The 27,973-nt window shown below is 40.7% G+C and overlaps 1 protein-coding gene across 2 annotated transcripts; it reads right to left on the bottom strand.

Annotated features, from left to right (window-relative positions):
• Positions 1-780: 780 nt before the first annotated feature.
• On the bottom strand, positions 781-27,768 carry kcnn2 (potassium calcium-activated channel subfamily N member 2). Of its 2 annotated transcripts, XM_084935081.1 has the most exons (9): positions 26,986-27,768; positions 26,490-26,585; positions 11,830-12,248; positions 11,401-11,542; positions 11,134-11,244; positions 10,928-11,055; positions 9,115-9,123; positions 6,259-6,328; positions 781-2,849 (listed from the first exon to the last, which is right to left on the bottom strand). In XM_084935081.1, exons 1-9 carry the CDS (start codon positions 27,766-27,768, stop codon positions 2,574-2,576), a joined length of 2,034 nt encoding a protein of 677 aa, XP_084791207.1. In that variant the 3' UTR covers positions 781-2,573. The 2 variants fall into 2 exon arrangements, with proteins under 2 accessions (XP_084791207.1, XP_084791206.1); XM_084935080.1 differs by lacking the exons at positions 6,259-6,328; positions 9,115-9,123 and having other exon boundaries at positions 2,704-2,849.
• Positions 27,769-27,973: the final 205 nt, after the last annotated feature.

Below are 27,973 nucleotides of genomic sequence, written 5' to 3'. Positions count from 1 at the left end.
ATTATTTTTAAACTGAATAAATAACATAACAGATATTATGGAAATTTGTTTATATTTCATGTATCATATTTCATGTCACCCATCAGCCCGTCTAGCACCAACAACCACGCCATGTTCAAAGTCACTTAAATCACCTTTCTTCCCAATTCTGATCCTCCGTGTGAACTTCAGCAGGTTGTCTTGACCATATCTACCTGCCATGTGATGTGTATCATATTTAATACATGGGTTTTTGTGTTATTTATGAGCTGTTGAAAAGGTGTACCAAAAAAGCATCCAGTGAGTGTATAACTGCATATAAAGTCAAAGCTGAATGCACACAAAGTATTGCAAACTGATGCTTTGGTAAGATTAATATAATATCACATTTGTTTAATAATAATTACATTTATTCAGGTAGACGTTTAAATACTGTAACTGGATTTCTGGTGTATAATTGTAAAATTGTTGCATGCTAACTTTTAAGAAATAATCAATTCTACCTTTCTGCTTCTAAATAAGAAAAATCTTATAACTTTGTTATATACTTAAGGACTATCCCCTTACTTTTGCCAACACAATGGCAACTCTGGCTATATCAAATAACCTAATGTATGTCATAGCGAGCCTATTTCTTTAGAAGCTCTACAAAGTCTGTGGTGCACTTTACCTGGAGCGTACATACTGATGAGCACATTGTCTACAACACTGGTTATTGCACTGAACTGTGTAACATCTTTCTACAAAAGCACATAAGATACAAACCCACATTTAAATGCACACAAAAAGGATGGAGACCGGTGAAATTGTATATTTTTATTGTTTAATTCTTTATCGTTTAAGTCGCATACAGTATAGTCTGTCATTGGTTTCTATGCTGCTAAAGTTTGTGGACGGAACATCTGTGTTTTGTCAACTCTCTGATTGATTTATTGGTTAATGAGTGAGCTGGTTGAACAAGACCTGTGATGGATCTCCTCTGACCCATGCGATGCTCTGTGACCCTTGGAACGGCTGTTTTCAAAATACACAACCATTATGGTTGTATACTGAGTAATAATGCATAAAAGGGTATGTTGGACACATCAGGAGATCTCACAGTTCATATGTAGCTACAGTGCATTAATGACCAAAGTGGATATATGAATAAAATCAGAATATATGTTAAATCAATTGTGGACCGTAACATTTCCAAGTGTAGTAAATGCCAATCACATTTACCAGCCCTGCTCTTCCAGCTCATCCAGCAGTATCATCCAAAGCGTATGCTGTAAACGATAGATGAAGTGTGAAGAATACCACAGTTTTTAAATCACACTGTTTGTTAATTATGTTCAGGAAAAAGTCTCACAGACAGTTTTATGTATCTTAACTCCAGTCCGAGATATCCTTACCGTGTGCTAGTTACGCTGAATCTGCATCTTAATAGATCCCACGTTGTTGTTTGTTTAGTTTTAAGAGGTGTGCTTCTCCTCATTAAAGTATATAAAAATAGGCATTTACTTTTTAAAAGGTAGATATGGTTACGGTTTTGTTGTTCAGCATTTGTTGTTGCCCAGCTGGGATGGCAGCAAGCATAAAGAGCACAGGCAAAAGAAAAACAAAGGACAGGAGGTGAGACACAGCGAGTCCGGGGGTTAATTAGTAAATGTATGATCACTCAGTAAGTTTCTAAAGACTTTTGCAGGTCTAAGATGATGCTTCTTTGTGAGAAACAGAAATAGGGCTTCGATTTGAATCATTAACACTAGCCACAACTCGATAATTGACAATAATAAACCCATGCCCGAACATTTAAAATGTTCTTCTTTTAATGAGCAACGTATCTTTATATCATATCTTAGTCAGCATTGAAGTGCATTGATTAAAAAGTAAGTGCAAGTACAGGTTCTGATGCATTCATTTTTACTAGAGGATTAAATTATTTGCAACGTGGCCCCAAAAAATAGTCATTCTACAGGGGCACTCTGCAAAGGAAAACCATTATAGTTGATGCTGTTTCTAACCTAAAAGATATATGCTGTTTTCCTCATTTCAAGCTTTTAAAGTTATCTCTGAGTGACAGTGTGTAGGAGCGATTTTCATCTGGCTTCTGCTGTCAGCTCACTCCAGTCCGTAAACCGCAGCACTTTTCCTCAATATCACTGCCATGCTCCCTGACTGATTTCTCAGTGGTTTCTCGGTTTCCTTTGAGGAACACAGAGACTGAATCAAGCCAGCAGAAGCACAAAGTCTGTGAGAAGCACTATTTTAGTGCAATAGTTTCACACTTGGTAACCCTGCTACCTAAAACTGGCTACCTCTGCATAGAGATGGAGAAGAGTTCTTATCACAGCCCCATCGATAGGCCTTTTAGTTGTTACTGAGGGAAGCGCCATTATTTTTATGTCACCAGAGCAAGGATAACAACATCTTTTGAGGTAATAAAAAATAAATAACAGCATGAAGTTATCCATTAAAATGTATTGTCCCCAGTATCTTGGATTCTGTCATCAGAATTTGGATAATACTTATTGAAACCATAAGGCTTTACGATAAATGCAACTTGGCCATATGATGGCAAAAGTCTCCAGTGGAGGCATTCCCCCTGGACTCTAGCTGCTCTCGGAGGAGGTGGGCGGTGCCGTGGAGGACGACCTCCGCCGGGACACTGACTGTGAGCGCTCAGGGCTGTGTTTGTCATAAGGCTGGAGCTGCACCTCCAGGAAGTCCCTGTGCTGCTGGCTGATGACCTGGCTGATGAGTCCGGGCAAAGCTTGCAAGTTACTCAGTAGAGTCTCCAGCTTCGTCTCCAGCAGGGCAATCCTTTTCTCCATGTCCTCCCCTCTCTCATTCAGGTCTGACACCATGTCATACATGATGTTCTGAGTCTGGAATAGGAGAGATAAAACAAGCTTATTGTTAACATTTTCAAACCGATGTTACTTTTGATGGACCACCAGAAAATTTATTATACATTAAAAAAATAGGGAAAATGCATTTTCATCACATCAAGATGCACTGATAGTTCTGAAAAGAGAAGAAAGAAAACTGGTTACAAGAGGCTACGAGTGTTAAAGATTCACTGTTCAAACACATCAAAGTCAAAGTAAAGAATGACTTTAAAATAATAAACTGATGTATATCTATTTGTACGTCTGTCTGAAAACAATACTCACATTCTGCCTGCAATTTCAATGTCAGAAATCGTGAATAAACATCAATGGCGCTATGCTGTGTAAAAGTGCAATAAAAGTTCAGCTAATATGATGCTTCCACAGTCTGAGTCAGCTCTATAAAGCTCACAGTTTCAGATGTTACAGGCTTTTTTCACTGTATTGCACAATATTTGCTTGCTAAACCAAGATAGAAGGAAGAAAAAACTCACCATCACATTCAAAGTATTTTAGGATTTCGTGTTTCTCTTAAATGACAACAATAATGTTCATGACTGAGTGCAGTAATGACACGGATACACTCAACGGCCACTTTGTTAGGTACACCTGCTCCACTGCTTGTTAATGCAAACTTCTAATCAGCCAGACTGCTTTGAGTTGATAGGATGGCAACGGGAAGTCAAACAACTCCTCGTTACAGCTAAGGTATGCAGAAGAGCATCTCTGAATGAACAACATATTGATGAGCTACAGCAGAAGACCACACTGGGTGCCACTTCTGTCAGCTAAGAACAGGAAACGGAGCTACAATTTACTTGTAATGGTGTGGAGGATATTTTCTTGATACACTTTGGCCACTTAGTACCAAATGAATATTTAAATGCCACAGCCTAACTGAATATTGCTGCGGATCTTGTCCATCTCTTTATGCCCTTTATGGCCACAGTGTGCCCATCTGCTAATGGCTGCTTTCAGCAGGATAGTGCACCACGACATGCCCCTCAAATCATCAAAATTGTTCTCAAATGCCCTCCACAGTCATCACAACCTAATCCAATAGAGCACCTTTGGGATGTAGTGGGATGTGAGATTTCCATTATGTGCAGCCAACACATTTGCAACTGTGTGATGCTGTCATGTCAATATGGATCAAAATCTCTCAGGAGAATGTTTCCAACTTCTTGCTGAATCTGTATCCCGAAGACTTAATGCAGTTATGAAGGCAAAAAAGGGTCCACCCTGGTATTAGCAAGGTGCATCTAATAAAGTGTCCAGTGAGTGTATACACCTTACGCCACACACGAGATCAGCCTGTACAGAACCTGCATAATATGACAGGGTGGTGATTGCACCAATGTTTCAGTTTATGTGTCAGGCTGCACGCTGTCGTAATACTGCACGGTGAGATGTTCCTGCACAGGCTTCTTGAGCTGAATCAACAGTTCAGATTTTACAAACTGCTTTATGATACTGCCATTTTATCCATCTTGTCTGCAATGGCTTGTGTCTCACCCAGAGAAACCTTCACCATCCTTCAAAATAAGGTCAGAGGAACATTATGGGAGCACAGTATCTACCGTAAACTGATCTAGAAGGGTGAATTTTATTTGGACAGTTTACAGGAGCTTTATGTTTTCATGCAGACCAGAGTACATTAGTTTGTGACCTTGAGGAGACAGGAAAGGTGCCTGCTGACTTGACATGATGCTCTTCTGATGCATCAGCCATCTCATAACAGGCTATTAAAAAACAACAACAAGAAAAGAAAAACAAACAAACACACAAACAAACAAACAAAAAAACCTCCATGAAAATTATAAAACTATAACTACTCTTCTCTAAAACGGTTTGGGCTTCCAAAATAGTCAGCAACAGCCTAAGAAATTCATGTCACATTCCAGATGAGGAGTGGTGGTGAGGCTGCTGGAAGGCGGTCTCTGAGGTACTATTCAGTGCAGGACTAATAACCCCTGGCAGCTTAGAGGCGATGTCATCCATCACTTACCTTGTCCTCTTCTGATTTGAGGCGGGGATGATGGGATAGCTTGTTTATATGAATCAGTGAGGACTAAGGAAGCCATGACACTACTTAACCTGACAACTGTTGTTAGGGTTGTGCTATTAATATCAAATTAATCCAATAAAGGTCTTTTTCCTCTTAGTGTAATTAAGAAATGATTGCATCCAGGCACACGCCTCCAAGTTTCAAACCGTGAAATGAAAGGAGAACATGCTCAAATATGGTGGAATGGATGATAGAGAGCAAGAAAACCATTAGTAGATCATTGAGGAATGTATGTGATGGAGCAAGAATACAGGTGGTTAATAGGCATCTACTTGGGCTGTAATGTAAAACCGCAAATTGACATTATAAACCAATTTCTGTACAAGACAAGGGAAGAAGCGCGAGCAGAGTGGCAGAGATGGTTGTTAAAGCCACTTGAGTGAGCACTTTTGTAATTTAAGGATATGTACTGGAAAAAATGAAAAAGAAAAAAAAAAATCCTGTGGAAGGAAACTGCATTCAGCCAATGTTACATCATTTATGTCACGCTGGATGAATAAACAGGGTCTGTATAAGTGACTCTGGAGGAGATAATGAAATAAGGGGATACGTTGTGATCTGAGGAATTTCACTGTGCACTGCAGTGGCAATGCATCTTCCAAAAAGATATGTTCAGCTCTATTTAGCTCCGTCTTTCCACCGAGAGCGTGAAAAGACTGAAGCCACACTGCCCTCCTATGGTTGCAGACTCGTACAACACTGGCCATAAGCCACCTTACTCAATGTCACGTCGCAGGTTTCCGTGCTGTTTTACAGCATGAGGTGATTAGGCAATATTAACTAATACCTTTCATGACATGCTGGCCTGAATCCAGTTTGACTGCGGTGTACTTTTGAATGTCAGAGTGCTCTGCTTTTCTCTCCTCTTTTTCTCTGCCTTTATTTCTGGCTGAATCATCAGATCACAGTGTGTCTCCCTTTCCAGGTTACTGTTTCTGCTGTGTCAGGCTGGCGCACTGCCTGGTCTTTCCCTAAGGTTTGTCGACTTCTGTTTAGTGCATCTGGAGACAAACATCAGAGAATACATAGAGGGAAAAACTGTGCCGGGTTTCTCATTACTCCCATTCAGTAATTTTTTTGTCCCGGGGACAGTGATTTACACTGCAAAATAAAGATGCGTTATTATTTCATACCCCAAGCAAATTGAATTCCAGGTAAGCGCAGTCAACTGCAATCAACACACAGATTGTAAAGCCTGTCTGTTTATTTGACACCTGTAGACTTTGATTTATATTAGAAAACACAACTAATTCAGCCAGTCAGCTAGCATGCATCGGATTCAGCCACACAGAGGGAGGAAACCTACAAAGGCAGCAGTGTACTGTTAGTCTAGCTTACCTTAGCAAGGTCCACTAGTGAGTTTGCTTGGTCATTCAGCTTGCGTTGCTCCATTTTAACACTTCTCAATCTGAACACAAGACCATTCAGAACCCAATAAATTAACGCTATTAGTGTCGATATGTTTTTTCTTTTCTTTTTTGTTCTTGTTGTAAATTTGTGCACACACAAGGCATACACATGGAGAACACTCCCAGGACATGCATGGGATATGTGTAGAGAATGCAGGGTTTGGAGGGGCAGTCTGCTTGGTTGAGCTGCATGCAAGTGGAAAGGAGACCACAGAGAAAGAAAGGGTGGGGGGAGGAGAGGGAGCTGCCACGGGGGGTGAATGAAATCAGCTCTGCGTCCTACTCAACCAATACACACCACAAGGGAATGGGGGTGGGGGGTCATATCTGGGTACAGTGTAAACAGCATTTATCAAGTCCTACTGTATGTCTTCTTGACATATGAGATTAGAAAACATCAACAGCAAGGGTAAAAAGGTCAGCTGCTGTTCCTGTAAAGTTCCCTTCTGGTTAACCTTTTTCTCTTTACTATTCCTATTTAGTCACTCAGAGAGCCAAAAACATCACACACTGTTTTGTATTAACACAGAGGGTAAAGATTAACCTTTAAACAGCAGCTATGAGCCTGCTTCCCTTTTGAGACTTTCCAATATTCCCATTAGAACAGAGAAAATCGTGTCATCGTGACAACTAAAAGAATCGTTTTTATTGTTAATTGCGGGCAGGAAATGAAAAGATTTTTCCAGAAACTCTCTTGTGGGCTAAAAAACCCTGCAAAATGCTAATTTTTCTATCACCCACAAATCCTACCTGCAAAGACTGAAACTTGCCTACTTTATAAAATGTGCTTAAATAATTTACAGCTCCTGTTTAATTGTGCTACTGAAGCACCTTTTTTAAAACTCTTCTTCTCAGGGGACTTAAAAACAGCAAAATGTGCCCTATTGTAGAGTATTAGCCACATGTGGCGTCAACATATTAAAGACCGTTTTTTTTCCTTCCTCCTGAATCGCTTAAAAATAATAATACACCGTTAATACAGTCTGACTCTTAAGTGATGATTGAGGGTCAAATTTTAAGATTGCTGAAGACGAAGAAATTCAAGAGTCTTTGAGGGAGATGGATATTTTGTCGAGAAACTCCCAAATGTGCAGCGAAGACCAACAGAGAGTCCCACAGAAGCCACTAAAGAAAACTTCAGGCATGGGGCAAAAATGTCCTGCCACCTTAGCCCCATAATGCTTCATACAAAGAAGACTCTCAGACAAATGCAGAACAAATTTCAAAACATCACTCTTATATTCTTCTAGCTATAATGAAACAAATAAAGAAAAGAGCAGTAGTCTGCTCTAAATTACAGAAGATAATAGGTGGTCGGGGTTACATGGTTTTGTAGTTGACATGAGACCTGTTAGAAATATACATTTCACAATTGGATGACCAATAGCTGTCAGAGGGCAGGTTGAGGTGAGGGCGAGAAAGCCTGCTGACCTTCTATTTTATATTCAAAGTATGTTTTCCACAATCAGTCACTGCTCATGGGCACTTCCCTTTGTGAACGGGCACTTTATATGCGGTTGGTGTTCATCGGGGGAAAACGGCTATGCTAAGCGTTTCAATCTCAGTTAGTGCCGCTCCACATTTTTTACCCTCTCAAGTTGCTTTATTTGTCATGACCTCCATTAAACTCATGGTGAAAAGAAATGCAAATTATTCTTCAAAGTAATGGATGGGTCTGACGTCTTCTTTTTTTACCCCCCCGTCGCCCTTGTCCCTGCTGACCATTCACACTGTTGGTCACAGTTGCAGCCTCTCGAGCACAAACGGGATTTCTTCAAGGCTTTACCCTGACCTTCCTCTTAGGTCACTTCCCTCTTTGTTCAATTCGCTGATCTCTGAGCTAACAAGCGCTCACTGTCCTGCTTTTTTTTTTTTTGTCCCCACTATGGTTCCTCCTTCAGCCTTGCGCATGGAAAAAGACGTCCTCCCCAAAGGAGACGTTTGATTTCACAGCCGTTATGGCCTAAAACATTCTGCAGGACATTTGGCTAGCACTTGTGTGATACCGTGCCTCTAGCACGTGTCATCCAAATGACCTCAGTGTTGTTGTGTCTCAAAACTCTTCTTGCATGGCAGCTGCATGTCATTGCTATTATGCTGTTTACCAGCCACGACAACAACAATGGACTGGCATCTCTGCTACTGTGTCATCCAACAGGGAAATGGAGGAAATGTAGCTGCAAATGTCGTAACAGGCGTAACAATGGTTCCACTTGCCGAAAGATGACCCTGAGCCCTGATCTGTGCGAGCGTGGCCGCTTGGGCGTATCGCATGACTTTTTGGGGTATCACAGAACGTACACGTCTGCAGGCTAATGCCACTCTGGTCGTCATCCTTCGGTAGGTGAAAGCACAGTTGATTGGAGTTTAATCAGTTGCTTTCTGATTAAAGATCAAAAGTCTCATCACATCCATGCAGAAATGGAAAGAAAAACACCCTCCATCATTGATAATTGAAATTCACTTAAACTGCATCTGTGGGTGTGTATACAATGTGCAGCACATGTCTGTTCACTAACAAGGTGCCTGTACCGGTGATTTAAATCAGACAAAGAAAAATGTGATGCTGTGTGTTTCGTCAAACTGACATGCCAACTAAGAAAAACACACTTTTAGCAGGTGTGACTGGGTTGTGTGAAGCAAAGATTTTTGAGGGATGAATTTCACTTATCAAATGAGGGAGTGTAATTTTTTTTTTTTTTTTTAGTAGTTATTGGGTTCAAGGACAAGCTCTCGTTAGCATGCACACAACAGGTCTGTATCTACATGAGAGGCGAAGACTTACTTTCGAGCTCTATTGCATTGTGTCGACACAAACAGGAAAAACAAAAACAAAACAGGAACAAAAAGGAAACATGAAGTAGACAAATGAATTATTACAATATCAGATAAACATAGTCAGATGGCAAACTCTGTTTGCTCACGTCTGGCTGCTGAAACCCTCATCGCTACACTGTCACCTGTGAAGAGCAGCCACCGCTTCTCCTGACTTCCCTCATCTTGAAACCAGTTTGTCATTTCACCCTGCGTGGACCGTTTCTGGTGGCTGCAGCTGTTTTTGTTCTCTGAATCTAATTTAGCCTTTTCTGGTCCTATCAGAAAGACAGTGAATAAAAGCAATCTTCCTGTTAATACTGGCAAACCAGAAGTGTCTGTTTAACAACAGCTTTTACCCCCCTCAACTAATAAGGATGTGTGAGCAAAGTTTTCTCGCTGTCTTACAACTTTGACCAGTAGAGGAAGTCAAAGATTGCTGTAGGCCTATTAAAAGCCTCCACTTGTTAATCCACTTCCTATTCTATATTAATTGCACGCCAGAGTTTGTCTGTCACACCCTGCGATTAGGCTACAGGCCCTACTTAAAACTCTCCCACGCGAACCCTGTGAACACTCATAACCTGACTGAATCTCTCTAACACAAAGAATGTGACCGGGAGATGTTGATACCACGCTGAGTGGTCGTTCCAAGCACACAGAGCAACGTGACTTTTCCCAACTGAATCTGGTTCTTTATAGATTGCACTTTAGCTCTGAGCCATTTCCATTATTAGGCTGTCCAAGAGAACAGGAGGTGGACATGAGAAGCCGTCATCAATGCCGCGAATCACCTGAACCCAACAGCAAGGGCATAATGACTCGAAAAGCAGCAACAATGAGAGAAAGCTATTAAACTGCAAGTCTGGATGTGGGTTGCAGCAGCAGCAGACAGTTTGCGTATATTTGTGTTTCCCTACCTTCCCAATAAACATCCAAATGCCGTTAAAACTTAAATGTGTGTCCAAAGGATTCATGAGCAAAGCAAAGTTGCACACAGTAGACCACGAAGACTCATATATGTGTGTGTGTGAATAAAACCACAGAAAGCAAAACAAACATACAAACAGAGGACATTTTACTTGAGTATGAACAATATACCAGCGTATTTGCTATTATTTATTCTAATAAAGCGCCGAGGTGATTGCCAGTTAATGAAAGAAGCCTCAGTGTGGCTGTGCTGGTAAGCACTGTAAGCTGAAGGAAAACAACAGTGAGGTGAGGTTAAAATCAATACTGTTTTGGAGTGAGATAGCACTTTGGGGGTCCTTGGGGACCCACTAAAACACTAGCTGACAGGTGAATGTCTGAGCAAGCGCTAGAGGAGTAGAAACCGAAATGTGTCAGCCCTGAGGTCAGCCTGACATCTGACTCACAGTGAAGAAGACACACAAGAGTCAACCTGACAGCAAAAGGTGAAGAAATCGATATCATACTCCTGTGAATTCTGTAAAACCTGCATATTTTGAGGTAAAATGAACTTTACACAGAGTTTCTTTTTCATGATGCTAGTTTATGCCTTTTTAAAAACGGGTAAATGCTTTACAGGAATCTCCAATGAGTCATTGTGTATATATACATATATAACATTCAAACATCAGCAGAGGAAGTTGTGAAATCAGTCAAGTCAAAGCATGGTTATAAAAATACAAGATCCTCCAAATCTATGAGCACAAAGCTTTGCTACAGGTGTCAAACAATTCAGATTTCAGGTTTGTGTTGCTCTGGTGAATGAAATTGCTGGAGAAAAGTGGCGAGGTCAGGGTTAAGAGCACGGCACCTACTGGTGAATGGCTTGGAGAAATTTTCTCTGGTGCTTCCTGACTCTGGCGTGGTCCATCTTCCTCACCAGTTTAGTGTTCTTGTAGATGAGCCACGTCTCCCTGAGAACGTTCGCAGCTGTGTTTTTCACCTTAGGGTGCAAAAACAAAATTGGTTAAGACTGTAAAGAAATAAAGCATCTATGACACCTTGCAGAGCTTTCACTCACTCTTTTTGTTAGCTGGGTGTCCATCATAAAATTGTGAACATGTTTTTCAGCTTTGGTTAATTCCAGTTTCTTTGCCACCACAGCCACCACCAAGGCAGTGCAGCCAGCGCCCTGGGAGCCAGACAAAATATACAGCGTTCCTTTACTTGTCAATATTTTTCAGTCACGATAAATTAGCAGCAGATCGGCTGCTTTTACATAATTAATAAGAGTCTTTCAATAGTTTCACAAGCTGATAAAAAAACAAAACAAGCATCATAATCTCACCATAATGCCAGTCAGGAGGCAGACTCCTTTCCCACAGTACGTATGTGGGACCATATCCCCATAACCAATGGTAAGAAACGTGATTGAGATCAACCACATGGCTCCAAGAAAGTTGCTGGTTATGTCCTGGTTATCATGGTACCTGTAATGAATAATAAATGTATCAGACTGACACACCTTCATGCACCTGAACAAACTGATGCTCACGACTGCTACTTATTTCTTTTTTAAAAAAAGAGGTTTTAGCGACTGTAATGCCTAAAATCCAACGTTTCAGGACTCTGCAGTTTCATAATCTTTTCTTACAGCTTGTGTTAATCCTTCTATCTTGATGCTCAGACAGAGAGTGAGTATTCTATCTATTTTTAAGCCTTATCTATGTTTCATGCTGAGCAGCGCGGCATAGCATGAGAAAACTGATCCAGGCACCTCTCGCAGGCTCTCACTGTCCATGCAGCGATTATCCATAGCGAGATGGTGAAGACCAGCAGCACAGTGCCGGGACAGATGGTCATGAGAGTCTTCATCACAAATCGCGTGTTAAAGTTAATCTTGTTGAGTGCACCGATGCTGCGGGACGAGGCATCGGTGAAGAGCTTGCTGTGCAGCAGCATGACGCGAGCGATGAGGTACAGGCGCAGGAACATGGGGATGGACAGGATGATGTCCACATCTGCATCCGTCTTGGATGCCACGTAGGAGTAGGCCAAGCGTGCCGTCCAGGTGAAGGTGTAGTTGCCTGGGATGGGGTGTATGGCGCACACCAGGATCTCCAGGCAGATGAAGAAGATGCGCTCGTATGTCATGGCTATCCTCCAGTCATCAGCTGCATTGTCCACCATAAATAGCTGCAAGGAGAGGGCACCATGAGGGTGATGAAGGGTAGAAAAAGCAATCAAAAAAAAGGAAACAGCTGAAATTTTCATCATGTTGACACAGCACACTACAGGAAATCATTAAACTCATTAAAGAGTAAACAGCAAATCGCCTCAAGCCATTAAATTACATTTTTTTTTAAAAAGAAACTGTGCTCAGAACAACATATGAAGGAAGTGTAGCCAAAGAAAAAGGAAAAGATTTCATGACAAGGGGAGGATGTTACAAGCTTTCAGATATTTACAGATATATACAACATCTAATGACCTCAGCATGGCTTTAATGTCATATCTGTGTTTGTGAGCGCACCACACCAGGTGTGTAAGTTTTAATGCATTAAGGAACGTTTGTTGCTATTTTTCCCATTTCCTTTAATGCCAAAGGTCTTTGTAACAAAATAAGACTGGGGCAGGGTCATGTTTACCACTGTGTTGCATCACCCCCCCTTTTTAACAACAATCTTAAAGCATTTGAGAACTAAAGCTTTGAAAGTCAAACGTTTCCCCATTTTTGCTTGATGTGGGATCTCAGCTGCTCAGCTGTTTGACTTCAACACAGACTCACTGTTGCGATGTGTGTAAAACACTGGAAACCTCTGAAAAAGACTTCTGGATGGCAATATGTTCCTCTAAAACCTGCGTATGCCATTCAGCATTAAAGACGCTTTTGAAAATGTAGAAACCTTTGGTTGTTCTGACCAAAGCAGAGTTAGTTTCCACCCCAGTCCATCTTAAATGAGCTTGGGTTCAGAGAGGATTTGTGTGTTTATTTTCTTTGATCTGAAAGCATCTGAAAATGGGACTACTTATAAAAACGACTGCAATTCTTAAACAGTTAATGCAATACTTTTGTTACAGCCATCGATTTCAATCTGAAAGTCTGCACTTCACCTACATCTCAATTGCTTGATTTAAAATCCACTGTGGCAGTGGACAACTTAACTGTTGGTACAGTAAACGGTTATTTCAGCATCAAATTTAAAAAACAAAATAGTCCAAAGACTTCAGATGTTCACTTATGATTGTAAACCAGCTTTCTTTAAAGTTTTACCTTTTCAACAAAACCGAGACATTTAAAGATTGTCAGGGCAGTATGGACTTTTTAAAGCTACTTTGACGTGAAAACTAAATAATGTAAAAAGAAAAAGAAAGCCAGGAAACGGCAGACTCATCAATACTGTATAAAACAGCTTCTGCATACAATAAATTATTGAAATTTCTGGAATAAATGACAATCCTTAGTGTAAAGCATCTTAGTGCCTATAGAATAAATTGTTCTGAAGATGACTGAAGATTTTGACTTCTTCATTAAAATGCATTAAAATAAAATATTATTACATCAGGCAATACATTAGCGGTGTGCAGTAAGCATTTTCAACTTCTAAGCAGTATACTAATGAGAACATCTGCCACCTCCACATTAGCATTAGGTGCTGATCGCCTGGCCACCCTGACCAGAAGGCTGGCTGTCTCACTGGGGACTTCAGTGTGAGTGGATTTCAACACCTCCCATCGCTCTTCTCCACCCCGTCCTCTGTCATATATACGCAGCTGCTTTCTCACATGGTCATTCCTGCTGATGTCCCTTCACTCCTCTTTATCACTTTCTACAGCTATCTTCAACTCGTGTCCTCACACAACTACCAATATCAGCTCCTTCACGGTCTCCACTTCTCACGCTAAAGGTTGTAAACAGATGATCTCAATTTTATACCTGTTACTTTGTATTGTGAGGCTTGTAGATAAAAAGCGCTCCAAACTGTATTCCTCTCTCTGACACCTCGCACTGGTATCCCTTCTCTAATGCGCCCGCCCTATCCACTCAATCACATCAAGGTCCTCCGCCTGTACAAGCTGTCACAAGTGGCAGTAGATTTTTCACAAAACGTTGTTGTCAGCAAATCCAATCGAGGTTTCCTGGCAGCTTTTTTTTTTGCCATGAGAGCAGACGCCTTTATGAAGGGGAAAAAGGAAAAGAAAAACTGCACTATTACGTGTCGTCAGAAACCTCCCTAATGTACTCGGTAATAAATTATGGGGTGTCCACTGACTTCTCAGGCTTAACTATGATATACAGTACAATGATTTTGCTTACAGCCCTCTGAAACAACATCCTGCACAGTTCTGTTCATCTTTCAGCTCAGAAATGTACAAGAATTATTAAAGTAAGAGGAACATCTTCACAATTTGTCCTATTAATGTGTTATATAATACTGAAGTATTTGTTTGCTTACTCAATGGTAAGAAATGAAAATCAAAAAATAACCCAGATATTTAATGGAAGGATTAGTTTCAGGTTATGTTGTAAGTCACAGAAAATGTATAGTTAAAAAAAAGTCATGATGCTTGCTGCAGAGTTTTTGTGCTGATCTTAATGCGAGAGAACAGCTGAAACACTGCAGTTACTGAGTCGGCAGAGCGTTAGCGAGTTTTTCTCTCTGTGCCATTCAGAAGCACTCGGTGATGCCGCTCTGTAACTTTATGTGGTCTGCAACTATGTCGTTGAGTTTCTATTGTTCATAAATGCACATTTTGCAGGGGCAACATCTCACAAGCAGTCAGGTCATCTTAAACGTGTCAGTGATATAACTCGAGAGGTGGAGCCATCAAAAAACCCTTTTGAGTTCTCGCTTGGCTTGGCTCCCAGTTAAATCTGGAATTGAATTTAAAGTCCTTCTCTTCCCATACATGGTCTTGAATAATCAGGCCCCATTTTATCTTAAACACCTCATATTAATGTATCATCCCAATAAAGCACCTTACTCTCAGACCACTGGCTCACTTGTGGTCCCTAGGATAAAAGTAGAACGGGAGGCAGAGCTTTCAGCTTTCAGGGCCCGGTTCTGTGGAACCAGCTCCCAGTTTGGATTCAGGAGACAGAAACCCTCTCTTATTCTAAGATTAGCCTTAGAACTTTAATTACTGATGAAGCGTATAGTTAGGGATGAATCAGGTGACCCTGAGTGATACCTTAGTTATGCTACAATAGGTCTGGGCCGCTGGTGGATTCCCATGATGCATTAAGTGTATCTTCATCACTCACCTCTTTTAACGTGCTGTTAATGTGTTTATACATCACTCTGCATTTAATCATTAGTTATTATTGATGCCTGGCTCCACAGCATGTCTTTTGTCCTGTCCCCATCCCCCGAACTGGTCACGCCAGATGGCCGCCCCTCCCTGAGCCTGATTCTGCTGGAAGTTTCTTCCTGTAAAAAGGAAGTTTTTCCTTCCCACTGTTGCCAAGTGCTTGCTCATAGGGGGGTTCTCTGTATTATTGTAGGGTCTTTACCTTATGATATAAAGTGCCTTGAGGTGAGCGTTGTGATTTGACAATATATAAATAAAACTGAATTGAACTGAATAGAAGTAAAAAGATTTTAAAGAAAATTAGATGACCATTTTTAGAATAATTCATCATTTGCAGCACATAATGTTAGTAAACATTGTATCTGAAGAAATCCCTACACACAAAGGACAACACTGAAAAACAAAACCGACTGTCAAAGAAAGAAACATGTTGCTGCCTCCTCTGCTCGTGTAAGATGGACTGAGGTGAAGTGGAAAACTGTCTGTGTTCTTATTTATCAAATTTTAAATTCATGCTTGAATTCACGCACGCTGCTCTAACCAGGCTAAAGAGGAGAGGGACCGTTCGACTTGTTGTCTTGCTGTCAGGAAAGGCCTTATTTATTTGTGTAAGACAATGCCAGACCCCATTCTGCGTAGAGTACACAGCACGGCTCTGTTGCAAGAGAGTCAGGGTGAAAAACTGGCCTGTCTGCAGTTTAGACCTGTCGCCTATTGAAAACATTGGATTAATAGGAAAAAAAAGACAACAAGAAGCAGCAAGAAGCATTTGATTTACAAAACTGCAGCAGCTGGTCTCCTCGATCCCCAAACATTTAAAGAGTGTGTTGTTAGAAACAGAGAAAAACCTGATCCTAACCCTTTTAAAATGTGTAGCTAGCATTAAAAATGTGGGTGTATTTTTCAAAAACAATTATATGCCTCCCTTTCAGCATCTATTACTTTGCCCTCGCACTTTTAATCATTTATATAGGGCTTATATGATTTGCAAATCAGTCTGTCTTAAACTTTATGACAAATCATATGGTCATAATTTTCCAGACACTCTGGAGGCATACATCATGACTCGGCAGTTTGCCAGCAACTCTCCATTTAATTTGGAATTTCTCATTATAGAAGCAAAAAGAAAACTGTCCCACTCCTGAAAGGCTAATGGGATCACTGACCTAGATTGTAATTTTAGCTGTGACATGTTACCTAAAATGGAATCGCTGAAACAGTCATGTTTCTCACATCTTAAATAAAGCTCCCCATTCAAAGCGTTCATCTCAAGGACAAAGCGAGCGCGCAGAAATCAATAAGACTGCACTACAGACGTGTATGAGTGCTCCACATGCTACAGTTCGACAGCTTCAAAGGCACTCCGAGACTACAGCTTCAGCTGCTTTAATGCAGAAACGGCACACTGCACGCTTATTATAGCTTCTGAGCCAAGAAATGTGCAGGAAATATCAGCTGTCAACAAGCCGGCACAGTACAACACCAGCCAACAACAACAGCAACAAGTCCCTGAATAAACGGTACAACAACCCCACGTAGCCTCTGCAGCTCATTTGTATTTATTCAGAAGCTACAATCAAAGTCCCCCGCCCTCCCCCAAACACAGAAAACACGTGAATTAAATTTTCAGCGGTGGTTGTTCCTATCAAATGAGCGACACTGAGCTCCTTTAACAAACCGACATCTGACAAAGAAGTGTGTAACTCTAACCACAGCTTGTCCTGTTCGGCTTTCCAGCTGAGTGTAATGTAGACATGGAAACACAAGCTGTGTCTCCACTCACACTGTGGTCTCTTACTTACAGAATTAGCTCTCTGAAAGAGGCTAAATCTATTGTTTGCACGCGGCACAAGCGACGTTTTATTTTACATTTTAAACAACAAACCGGTCGTGTCAAAAGCAGTTACAAAGTTTGTTACCTCCAAACAATGTAATTAAACATTTAGCAGGAGCTTGCATAAGGAAAGCCTACTTGGTGAGTAAAAGCAATTATGGTAATGGATGACCTGAAATATAATACTCATGGGGCTTTAACCGCACAGCATGAAATATTTCATACTCGCTGGAAAACCAGCAGTTATGACAGAGAGGCGGAAGAAACTGCATCTATGGATGAAAAATATTCAACTGTGAGGTTTATTTTTTTAAAAAAGAAAAAACTTATGTTAACAGTGTGAAAAGCAAAAGCCCTGATGAGAAATAGAAGGTTAATTATTTACAGCACAGATGGTTTAAGTACTATAAAAACAGGCTATAAATATAATAATTTCAGTTACATCATAGTTACATTTTTTAATGTTAAGAATGAAAATATGAAACAATTAATAGAGGTTAAAAAAAACCAAATGAGTCCACAAGTAAATCTTGTGGTGATCATTAAATTATTATTACATTTTTTTTTATTTACATATAGACAATTACATAAATGAAAATTATAACCACAGAGACATGATTATTAAAAATATGTCCAACCTAACATGAGATTAAAATAAAGGCCTGTGACTTGAGAAACATACCTGAAAGTTTATTTTTAAGATAAAGAAGGTAAAAAGAATCTATTTAAAGCGGTAAGAGCGCCGCATCTTAACCTCGTACACAGTGGGTCATTAAGATTTGAAGATGAAACAGAGGCACAGCTAGAATAGAAGAAATCATTTTTCTTTTCAAAAAAAATCTTGTGCATAGACTTTCTTCGTCGTGCTCACTGTGTGGAAATATGACATTTAAATACGGTTAATCTTTTGTAAAAGTGGCAGAAACTTTATCAGGTGTCAATTAGCAACCTAGTTGCTAAAATCAACTTGTTTAATCTGCTCAAATGTTACACGTGTATGTTACTTAGCGTACACTTGTTAACCACTTTATTAGGTACATCTGTTCAAATGCTCGTTAATGCAAATATTTCATCAGCCAATTGCATGGCTGCAGCTCAGTGCATTTAGGCTTATAGACAGGGTCAAGATGACCTGCTAGAGTCAAAACCGAACGTCAGAATGGGACTGCAGGAAGATTTATGTGACACTGAATGTGGCATTGTTATCGGTGCTAGATGGGTGATGAACAGGCAACAAAAACTCAAACAACTGCTTGTTACAACCAAGTGATGCAGAAGAGCATCTTTGAATGCACAACATGTGAAACCTTGAAGCAGATGTGCTACAGCAGCAGAAGATCACAATGGGTGCCACTCCAGCTGGGAAACTAAGGCTATAATTCGGCTCACCAAAAATGGATAACAGAAGCCTAAAAAAATGTTGTCTGGTGATGGTAGAGCCAGAAATTGGCATAAACAAGTTGAAAGTGTGCATCCATGCTGCCTTGTATCAGCAGTTTAGGTTGCCGATCATGTACTGGCTTGAGGGATGTTTTTTTGACACACATTGGACCCCTTAGTAACAGCACCGGTCTACCTGAGTATCTTGGTGACCATGTCCATCCCTTAATGGCCATAGTGCGTGCACCCATCTTCTGATGCCTGCTTCCTACAGGATAAAGCTCCATATCACAAAACTCAAATCATCTCCTGATCATGGTTTCTTGCATATGACAGTGGCCTCATATGGCCCACACAGTCACAATCTAATAAAGCACAAAGATGGGAATGTGGAGCTGAAAAATCAGCAGCAGCTGTGTGATGCTGTCATGTCACTATGGTTTAAAATCTCTGAAGAATAATTCCAGCACCTTGTTGAACCTGTACAATGAAGAATTAAAGACGTTCTAAATGTAAAGGGGGATCTAACCTGGCATTAGCACCTGGTACCTAATATAGTGGCCAGTGACATTTCTAATTAGCACACAGTACAGCTCAGAGTGATGGGAATGCCATTAAGTCTGTGAGGTTATAAACTAAAGGATCAGGTAAAAAAAAAAAAAAAAGAAGACAAGACATTAATGGCATTAGATTAAAAGCTAAAGAGTCACTAAATATATTTCAGTACATCCTGGGGGAAAGACAAACATGTGCACCTTATTCAGTGGCAATCCATCCAATAGTTGCCCAGACATATTATTTGAATGTGAACTGTGTGGTCACACAAGAAGACAAGTCTGGGGATCACACAAGAGATTAGGATTTATCCTTATCTGCTCAGTATGAATGCCTATAATAAAGTTTCATGGTCGTTCCTTTAATAGTAAAATGGCTAAAAATTTAGTCACAAAAATAATAGATGAAAAACAGGCCTTTAAGTTCTTACAATCTATATTTATCACATGGATATTGAAAGACACGTTTGTTTGTATCTATATATGTGTCCTAACCTTAACTGTGTGCCTTTATTCTAAAACAGCTCTCTCCAAAACCCCCACCTTACCTTAGGAAAAAAACCTAAAATCAGTTCAAGAGCACAGACGTTAATCCCCTGCAATGTACAACAGAGCCCAGGGAACAGGACGCCAGCCTGTTTCTAACTCGGGGCAAATCAGCGGTTTCTCTTTGACATTCATCTTGTTTTCTGATGGACTTAAAATACAGTCTAATCACTCAGAGTGCATGCCCCTTTCCCATCATCGAAAAGGCTTCTTCATGTCAGTCTGAGAGACAGCACAGTCGAATATGTCTTGAGCTCATTCCCTGCCTGCCGATGTCCTGCGTCTGCACTGTGCAGCCCCGGAGGAGCTCACCTGCGCTGCTAGCTGGGTTGGTTACTGGTTTCACTACTCTCAATATAACTAATGGAGTGCAGCTCAATATTTAATCTGTGTAATGTGGAGATGGGAACATATATCTTGTCACTGAGAATGAAATCACTCAATCTCATTAGTGAATTAGGTTGAGAGGTTCAGTCCAATTAGGCATTAATGCAATGCTTTATTTATGATATCAAAGTGAGCCACTAAGAGGCCAGTTTGCAGAATAAATCTGAAGCTTTCGCAAATTCTGTTTGCTTTCGCTTCCGAGATTAAGTCTCACATTTGCATGTGCAATTTTTCCATTCGAGCAAAGTGAAACATTTCCGAGCCAAAGTAAAAGCTCATATAAATCTTTCTTTAAAGTGCTGTGGCTGCAGCCAAGTCGCCACACATTAATAATCTACATTCAGCTGCATGTTTGGAGTCACACACACACACAAAAAGAGCAATTTCATAAATAATCTTCAGGATCCTCAACTCTATGGGTGGTTTGGTATCTCTGCCCTTGAAAGGCGGTACGTTCAGTGAAAACATTGAGGTCACCAGCCAGTGGTGGTTATCTGACTCCAGTCTGGAGTCTCAGGTAGAGGACAGATTTCACTGTGAGAAACGTAGAGCGTCTCCTGCAGTTACACCATATCTCTGACACATACGCAGCACTCAGGGGCAATCTGAAGAGCACAGCCAAGTTTGGCTTTGGCAGAATTTTGCTGGCATAGTTTGGGTGACGCGTTGTTGTTTTATCTTTTCTGCTGAACCGAAAAATGTAATATTGCGCGACTGTGAAACATCAGCGCAGACTCTTATCGCAAAAGTACACATCAAAGACAAAAAAACCCAACCCAGCCCCCAAAGCATTTTGCATTAGTTTAAGAGAACTCAGCAGAACTGTCATCACAAGGTAGAGTGACACAGCAGTGGCCTTAACACAACACTTTGATGTGAGAAGAAGAGGGAAACTTGCAAAATGTCAGTTTGTGTTCACTTAGAAAAACAGAGAGAACTCATCAACCACCTCAGCAGCTTGCAGCTCATATCAGACTCTGACAAGGACAAGTCACAGTTAGGAAAGAGCTACACTCTCAATGCAGCTGTGTTAACTTCCACAACACAGCTGCATTGCCTAACTAAGAAGTCTAAAAATTACTCATCTGGAAATATTAAGGAGACGTATAATAAGATTCATGCTTCCGGCTCTTTATCAAAGCTGGTGTGTAGAGGGAGGAATACATATAATTTTCCTTGTGGACACTAAAAAAAAAAAAAAACTAAGGACAAATCTTTTTCTTTTTTTTTAAGCACACTCAGCTCAGTAGGTCACTCCTCACTGCCAATGCAGCACAGCAGTTGTATCCCTAAACAAATGACAGCCTGTGTCCGACCTCTGTCCTGCCTGCTCAGAGTGACCTTTTTTTGAGTTTTCAGTCACTCTGCGCAGAACAAACTTTGTGTTGTGGAAATCAGAGAGCGCAGACTTTTACCGAGCTTGACAAGTAAATCAGTTTTAAGGGGCTAGAAGTGGTGGGGAAACCATTTCATCACCCTGACTTATGCCTCTACATCTGACAGGCATCTGTGAGTACACATGGATGTGCATGCATAATCTACTTCACTGCAGGAACATTTCCCACATGGAAAAGTGCACTTTAGAAACAGCAATTCATATTGCAACATTGCAAACACATTAGGCTCTCGTAGAGGCGTAAAAATGAAGCGCGGGGGATGTGGATGGGGAGGGCGTGTTAAACCTAAGAACATTGCATAAAACCGAATAACACAACAGCTGACAGAGTGCTGATGCAGTAATGCTAAATAAGGATTCAGTCGATGGGTGGGTTTGTGTTTTGGTGGGCGCGGTGGTTTTCAAACTTTTTCTCCAGGGGACGTCATTTGCAGATAGAAAATAAAAATATTTGGGTTGGTGATGCTCTACATGGGAAATCTATCATTTAAAGTGATTAGTTTCTGAACTCAGGCTCTAATGTCAAATATTTGGAGTAGCCACCCCTCATTTCTTTACATTTTGTTAGGAAAATGGGAAATAGATGCAGAAATTGTCTAAACAAATATAGAAATAGAGCTTGAACTCTTTTAGACAAGCTTTCTCATAATTACTTTTGTCTTCAAGAATAGTTTCCAGGCTTCTTGTTAAAGCGCTGCTTTGGATGCTGACATGGCAGAGCCTCCACTGTGTTTACAAAAGGCTGTAGACACTCTTTGCATCAGACCTGTTGCCACTGAGACTATTTCTGATGAGTCTTCAGTGAACTGTACATGAGTAAACTGGAGTGTCAGATGCATCTTTCAGGTCCTGCATCAGGTCTTTGTTGGATTTTTTTTCCAATTTGTCAAGGACACAACTTTCAGAGCTGTAGAGATTTTTTTTAGACCTGCCACTTCTTGTTTTGCCCTCCACTGCCCTGTTTCCTCAAAATTTTAAAGACATGCTCCACAGCATGCTGGGTTATGCCAAGTTTTCGATTAATAGCTCTTTAGGAATCACCTTTTGTTACAAAAATCCTATTTTAAGTCTGCCAAACTGGTTCAGCTAAAGAAACGGGAACAAAGGATGAGCTTTTGTGACAGGATGCTAGCAACAAAGTGTCTAACAACTCAATTCAATATTCATTCTTTGCTAAGTTGTGTGTTATGTGTAGACACAACACTGGCTGATCCTTGAGTTAGGTGTTTTTTAATACTTGAATGATTCATGCAGTAGGTAAAAATATTCCTCTGAAAATGGGCAATGTCCAAAGAAAATCTTTAAAACACCTCCATCCTGGAGAGCTATTGTTCAAGAGCACTTAAAAAAATTACACATCTTGTTCCTTGGAAAGAAAATATGAAGCAATTGCCGTTGGCTTTTGCATTGTAGTGCACATTTACATTGACTTCATTCATGGGAAAATACTGTACTTTTTGCTTTGCTACACTTACTACTTGGCAGCCTATATGTGAGGTAAACAAAACATGGTCAAAGACAGAATGATTCAACTATCAGAAAGTTAGTTGGCAACTGATTCCTCTTTAGGTTTAGACTATTTGATAAAACACGTGTTTTTAGATGTTACGTTGTTCATTTCTTTGCAGCGAAAGCTTCTGATATTTTAGGTAAACTTCCTAATCACATTTATAGATACATAAGAAACACTTTCAGTAGCTTTACTTTCAGCTGAGCTTTTAAAATGATTGACTTTATATGATTTTGTACTTTGTTGTTAATACTTGTATAGCATCTGATAACCTCTTTGCCACTGCCAGATTTCCCTGTGTGAATTTACAAATCACTGAAAATTTACCAGTCAGTAGCCGTATTCTTCCACCTGTTAAAGTAATGTTTCTGACTTTGGAGAAGCTTTTCTCAAAAGAGTTTCCAAAACTGCCAGTTAAGCAGATAATCAAGTTAAAAATTAAATGCCAAATTAAAAATCAAGAACCCCCCTCCCCCCCAAGAATTCTCTTGTTTCAGCTCATCTGGTGTGACAATTTGCTGATTTTTGTTTGTATTACATCACTGTCAGTGTTTGCAAGCATTGAACAAAATCCTCTACATTTAATAATGGAAAAAAGGCTAATTCAGCACCAATAAACGATACCAGATTATTTAGCGATATAGTGAAGACTTAATGATATAAAATCTGAAGTAACATGATGTCACGTAGAAAAATGCGCATTTAAATCCATCCATCTCCATCAATCCTAACTGCAAAGACACTAAAGTCCAGGTGAAACTGGACATACACACTGAACATATCACCAGTGCATCACATGACTAACATCTACACCCAAACCAGTTTAGAATCACCAGTTAACCTAACATGCATGCCTTTAGACATTTGCACTCAGCACAGTGCCTGCAGATGACCAGGTTCAATCTCAAACCTTCTTGAAGTGAAGTGAATGTGCTAACTGTTGTATCACCCCAATTTAATCATCTATCAAAATATTGGCAATGGTAAAATTTGCATTGGACAAGTTTATGTCGTTCCTAATGCACCCGACGTAGCACCTCACTGCTAATAAAAAAGTCAACCTTCAATCAGGATTTTCAATTTGGGGCATTACACCTTCATTTAGTCCTGATATTTAAATGTTTAAGGATTCAATCTGGAGTCTGTTTCAGTTTATCTTCCTTAAACAAAAAATAAACCGAAAGAAAACAATCAGTTTGTTTTTTTCACAAGTGTATTGAGTAGCAGGCAGCACACGGACAGAGAAAATCAGAAAGAAAAACACATTTTATCAGCTCTCTCCGGTCTCTCTCTGTTCTGTGTGCTTGTGTGTACTTGCGTTTACCATCAGCAAGACAGATTCAGAATTAATTCAGCCGTCTACACATGTGCATGTGTACGTTTTTGAAGGCACATATGTCAATCTGCAGGAACCAAAAAAGCCACAACTGGCACAAAAAACAGCAACAACTGACACAAAAGAGCCTCAGGCAAGGAGGGATGGGAGCAGCTGTTGTGGTGGATGTTGAAGTATAACAGTGTGAACTGGATTTAAATAGTGAGACAAAGTCAGTTCCAGGGACTGGTTACTCCCAAAGGGAATGTGATGAATTAGAGGACAGACCTTCTAATCAACTTGTATATTTACAGAGCAGGTCTAGTGAGTAAGACTGCGGTGACTTGATAATGTTTTCTGACTCATCAAAGTGTTCCAGCTTCTACTTCAGTCAGCGTGAATATGTGGTGAATTGCAATAATCAGCTGTGAAGAAACAACTGCCTTAATAAAGTTTTCTAGGTCAACAAAGGAGGAAATGTCTTTTATAGCAAAAAGAGAGCTATGTCGGGTGAAAAATGTTGTGGATATTGACGTGACTGTCAGAGGGGACTTGATCAAAGATGTCTGAGCAGCCTGCCTGTGTGTTAAATATGCATCTGCTGACAATTAAAGGAATGGAAAGAAGGCCTTGCTTTAGAGCTAAAATAATCACTTGAGCTCAGGAAACAGCAGTTCCTCAGAGTCATTTTAAGCAGAGAAAAGAGATTTAAACTTCTTGAATCCATGTTTATAATATACAGATGTGTTGCTGTAACATTGCAGCAAGGATATATATACATAAAAGTAGTCTCAGCGTCTCAGCAAACTGGTTTCCTGTGAATGGGAACAATAACTGATGCAGGACTAATTTGATACCTCTACCTAAATAGAAACATGCTGTGTACAAAGAATGTCTCTTTACATCAAAACTAAATTGTTACACCGGTCGGCAGCTGCATAAGCAAATGGTGAAAAAAAGCTCTGTTTATGGATTTATTTATTTGTTCTGTATTTTAGCAGAAATATCCAATGGCCAAAAAAAAGAGGAAGAAGAAGAAAAAAATGGGTTTGATACTTTCATACCAACGTATGATTTTCTTTCTAATTTATACACAGCTCCTGGGAACCATCTGCAGGGGAAATGAAACAGCTTCTGTTGTACGGTGAAATATGATAATGATGCCTTTCTACCATCTCTTATGAAGAAAGGTTTACAATGAGAGATCTCAAGGCAGTGACACATTTTACTGTTGGGCTATTTTAATGACTGATCCTCTCCTGGGGTTTGTAGCTGCTAAATATACCAACAAAGCTGATGAAGATTCTGTTTGCCAGATGCAAGAGGTAAGAAGTGATGTTTTATCAAAGTGTAATGCACTATTTCATAAACAAAATGAGGCTACGTCTTGAGTTTGAGACTAAATAGACTGGCAACAAAGTGAAGAAATAAGGTCAGATGAAAACAGCTGGATCAGCTTTTACAGTTCAGCTGAAGGCATTTTTAAAATCACCCTCTTGTGCAAAGGTAAGAAACTCCATTAACATGATTAAACATGGCGTTGTTTAGGATTCGAGAAAATGCTTGGGTGGTGTTTCTTTTAAGGTGAAGCTTTTCCCATTTAGGTGAATTTAAAAAGAAAGAGACAGAAACACATCAGGCACATGAAAGCCGTCTGGCATGCAACGGAGGCCCATGCTGCAGGAAGTGAAAATTTGTGGCAAAGACATGAGTACTGAAGCACAGTAATGCAACAATGCTCCGAGGCATGGTCATAAAACTGTCATGTTGGAGCATCTCAGGCTAATAATCATTCATCCACTCAACCCTGCGAGGAGTTCCTTAATCTTCCCAATATCTATAATGAACTGTTAATGCGGCTTCAATAGCTGATGATTAGGCCTACAACAGCACCAGTGCAACAACCTCTCCCATCATTTACACACTCACAGGGCTGCAGAAAGTCTTTGATTCTTTGAAAGAAAAAAAAAGATGGCAAAGAAACAAGCACACATTTCACACGTTTCACAATGTTCATGCATTAAATGCACAAAATACTTAAATCTGACACTAAATGAGCAGCAATGACTTTAAAATCAACCTGTAACAGTGTAAAAGAAGGGAAAAAAGTGTGCAGAAATACAGCAGATTAGACATAAAACTGATAAAACAATCTTTGATTAAAACAAAAAACAAAAAAACAACAGAGTGCATCAGCATTACCTGTATCTCCCTTGCATGGTAGATGATAATCAGCCCCAGGAGAATGATTGTAGAAAGGCTTATCAGGCATTTTAGAGCTAATGAATATAGGGATTCCTGCAAAAGAGCAAGGACAGTAAAGTCAAAGAAGACACAACAACATGACAGAAGATCTTGTCTTACATGCTGGAGTAACTCCTACTAATGTGCCAAAATAAATAAATAAGTAAGTAAAAACTGCATGATTTAGCTTTTTAGGACACAGTGCAACAAATTCTAACATTGCAGCTTCTTCTCCCATTCATTTTTTTGGAGGTGATGGTGGTGGGGGGCCCCCTTCATGGCTGGACAGCTGTGGGCCTTTTGGCCTGCGTACCTGGGACCTGCCTGAGAACACTTTATCCTACCACAAGTTGTTTAACGTTAAAAACACTTGTTTCGTGAGTCACATGTCCCCTAAACCAACTCTAGCCTACATGGGACTGCGAGGCACGGACTTTGAGTGGGCTATACGCACCTTTCCATACGCTCCCCATGAGAGTTCAGTCTCTATAACCATAACAACGATCCCAAACATCCCAAAGATTAAAGCATAGTCGCTGAGCCGTTTCCTTTTCTCAAACAAGGCCCTCCTGTGCCCCAGCTTCTCCCCAATGTTCTGGTTCTTCTTTTTACCCGATTTGGCCCCGCTGTGGCTGCAGCCTCCCCCTCCGTCTCCCGATGCGTAAGGCATCAGGGTGCTTGAATTATTCTCCGGCTTGGATACTAAAGTGTCCGACGCATCTGCGGCGGAGATGGGCTGCAAAGGCTGGGACTCGGAATCAAACTCGTGTATGTTTCTACGGGACGAGCTCAAGTTGCTCAGCGGCCGCATTACGCCGCCGTTGTATCTGCAGCTGCTCATGGCTATTTCATTGTAGGAGTTACTGTCTTTGTGGCTGCTGCCCAGGCTGCCCCGCTGCCTATCGCGGCAATGCTGCTGCTGCTGCTGATGGTGAGGATGATGATGATGATGTCTGGATGAACTACCATGACTAGAAGGTGTGAACTCGCAGACGCTGTACTGGCAGCCTTGCCTCGAAGACGTTTCCGAAGGTGCCCTTAAAGTTCCCACAGTGGCCGGCGACGTCCCGCGAAAGACGAGGCTTTTTCTCGCATCACAGGTGCAATTATTGCAGGTGCAGCATTGGTCGTGCTGCTTGCCGAGGCGATCCTCGCGTCCGCAGTAGTGCTGGTACTTACAGTGCTGGAGGTGCTGCTCTGGGAAGAAATCGTTCTGCAGCTGTAATGGGGTTTCCATGTCAGTGCTGCTTTTTAAAGCAGCGACCAGGCGCCACAGAGCCCCCGACAAAGGGCGTCACGGTCCTTACGGGAGGACAGAGCTGCTGCATGAATAGATCCATTTCGGCTCCGGTAGATGTGTGAGAGGAGCCTCCGATTGGGCAGAGGGGACCAAAACAACTGTCTCAACGTCATGAAAAGGTTGCAACCACAGGAACTGAAGC

The sequence above is a fragment of the Perissodus microlepis genome, chromosome 7 (genome assembly GCF_051167445.1).
Source record: "Perissodus microlepis isolate ML-2025 ecotype Zambia chromosome 7, ASM5116744v1, whole genome shotgun sequence".
Lineage (NCBI taxonomy): Eukaryota > Metazoa > Chordata > Actinopteri > Cichliformes > Cichlidae > Perissodus > Perissodus microlepis.
This window is presented reverse-complemented; position numbering and strand designations above follow the sequence as displayed.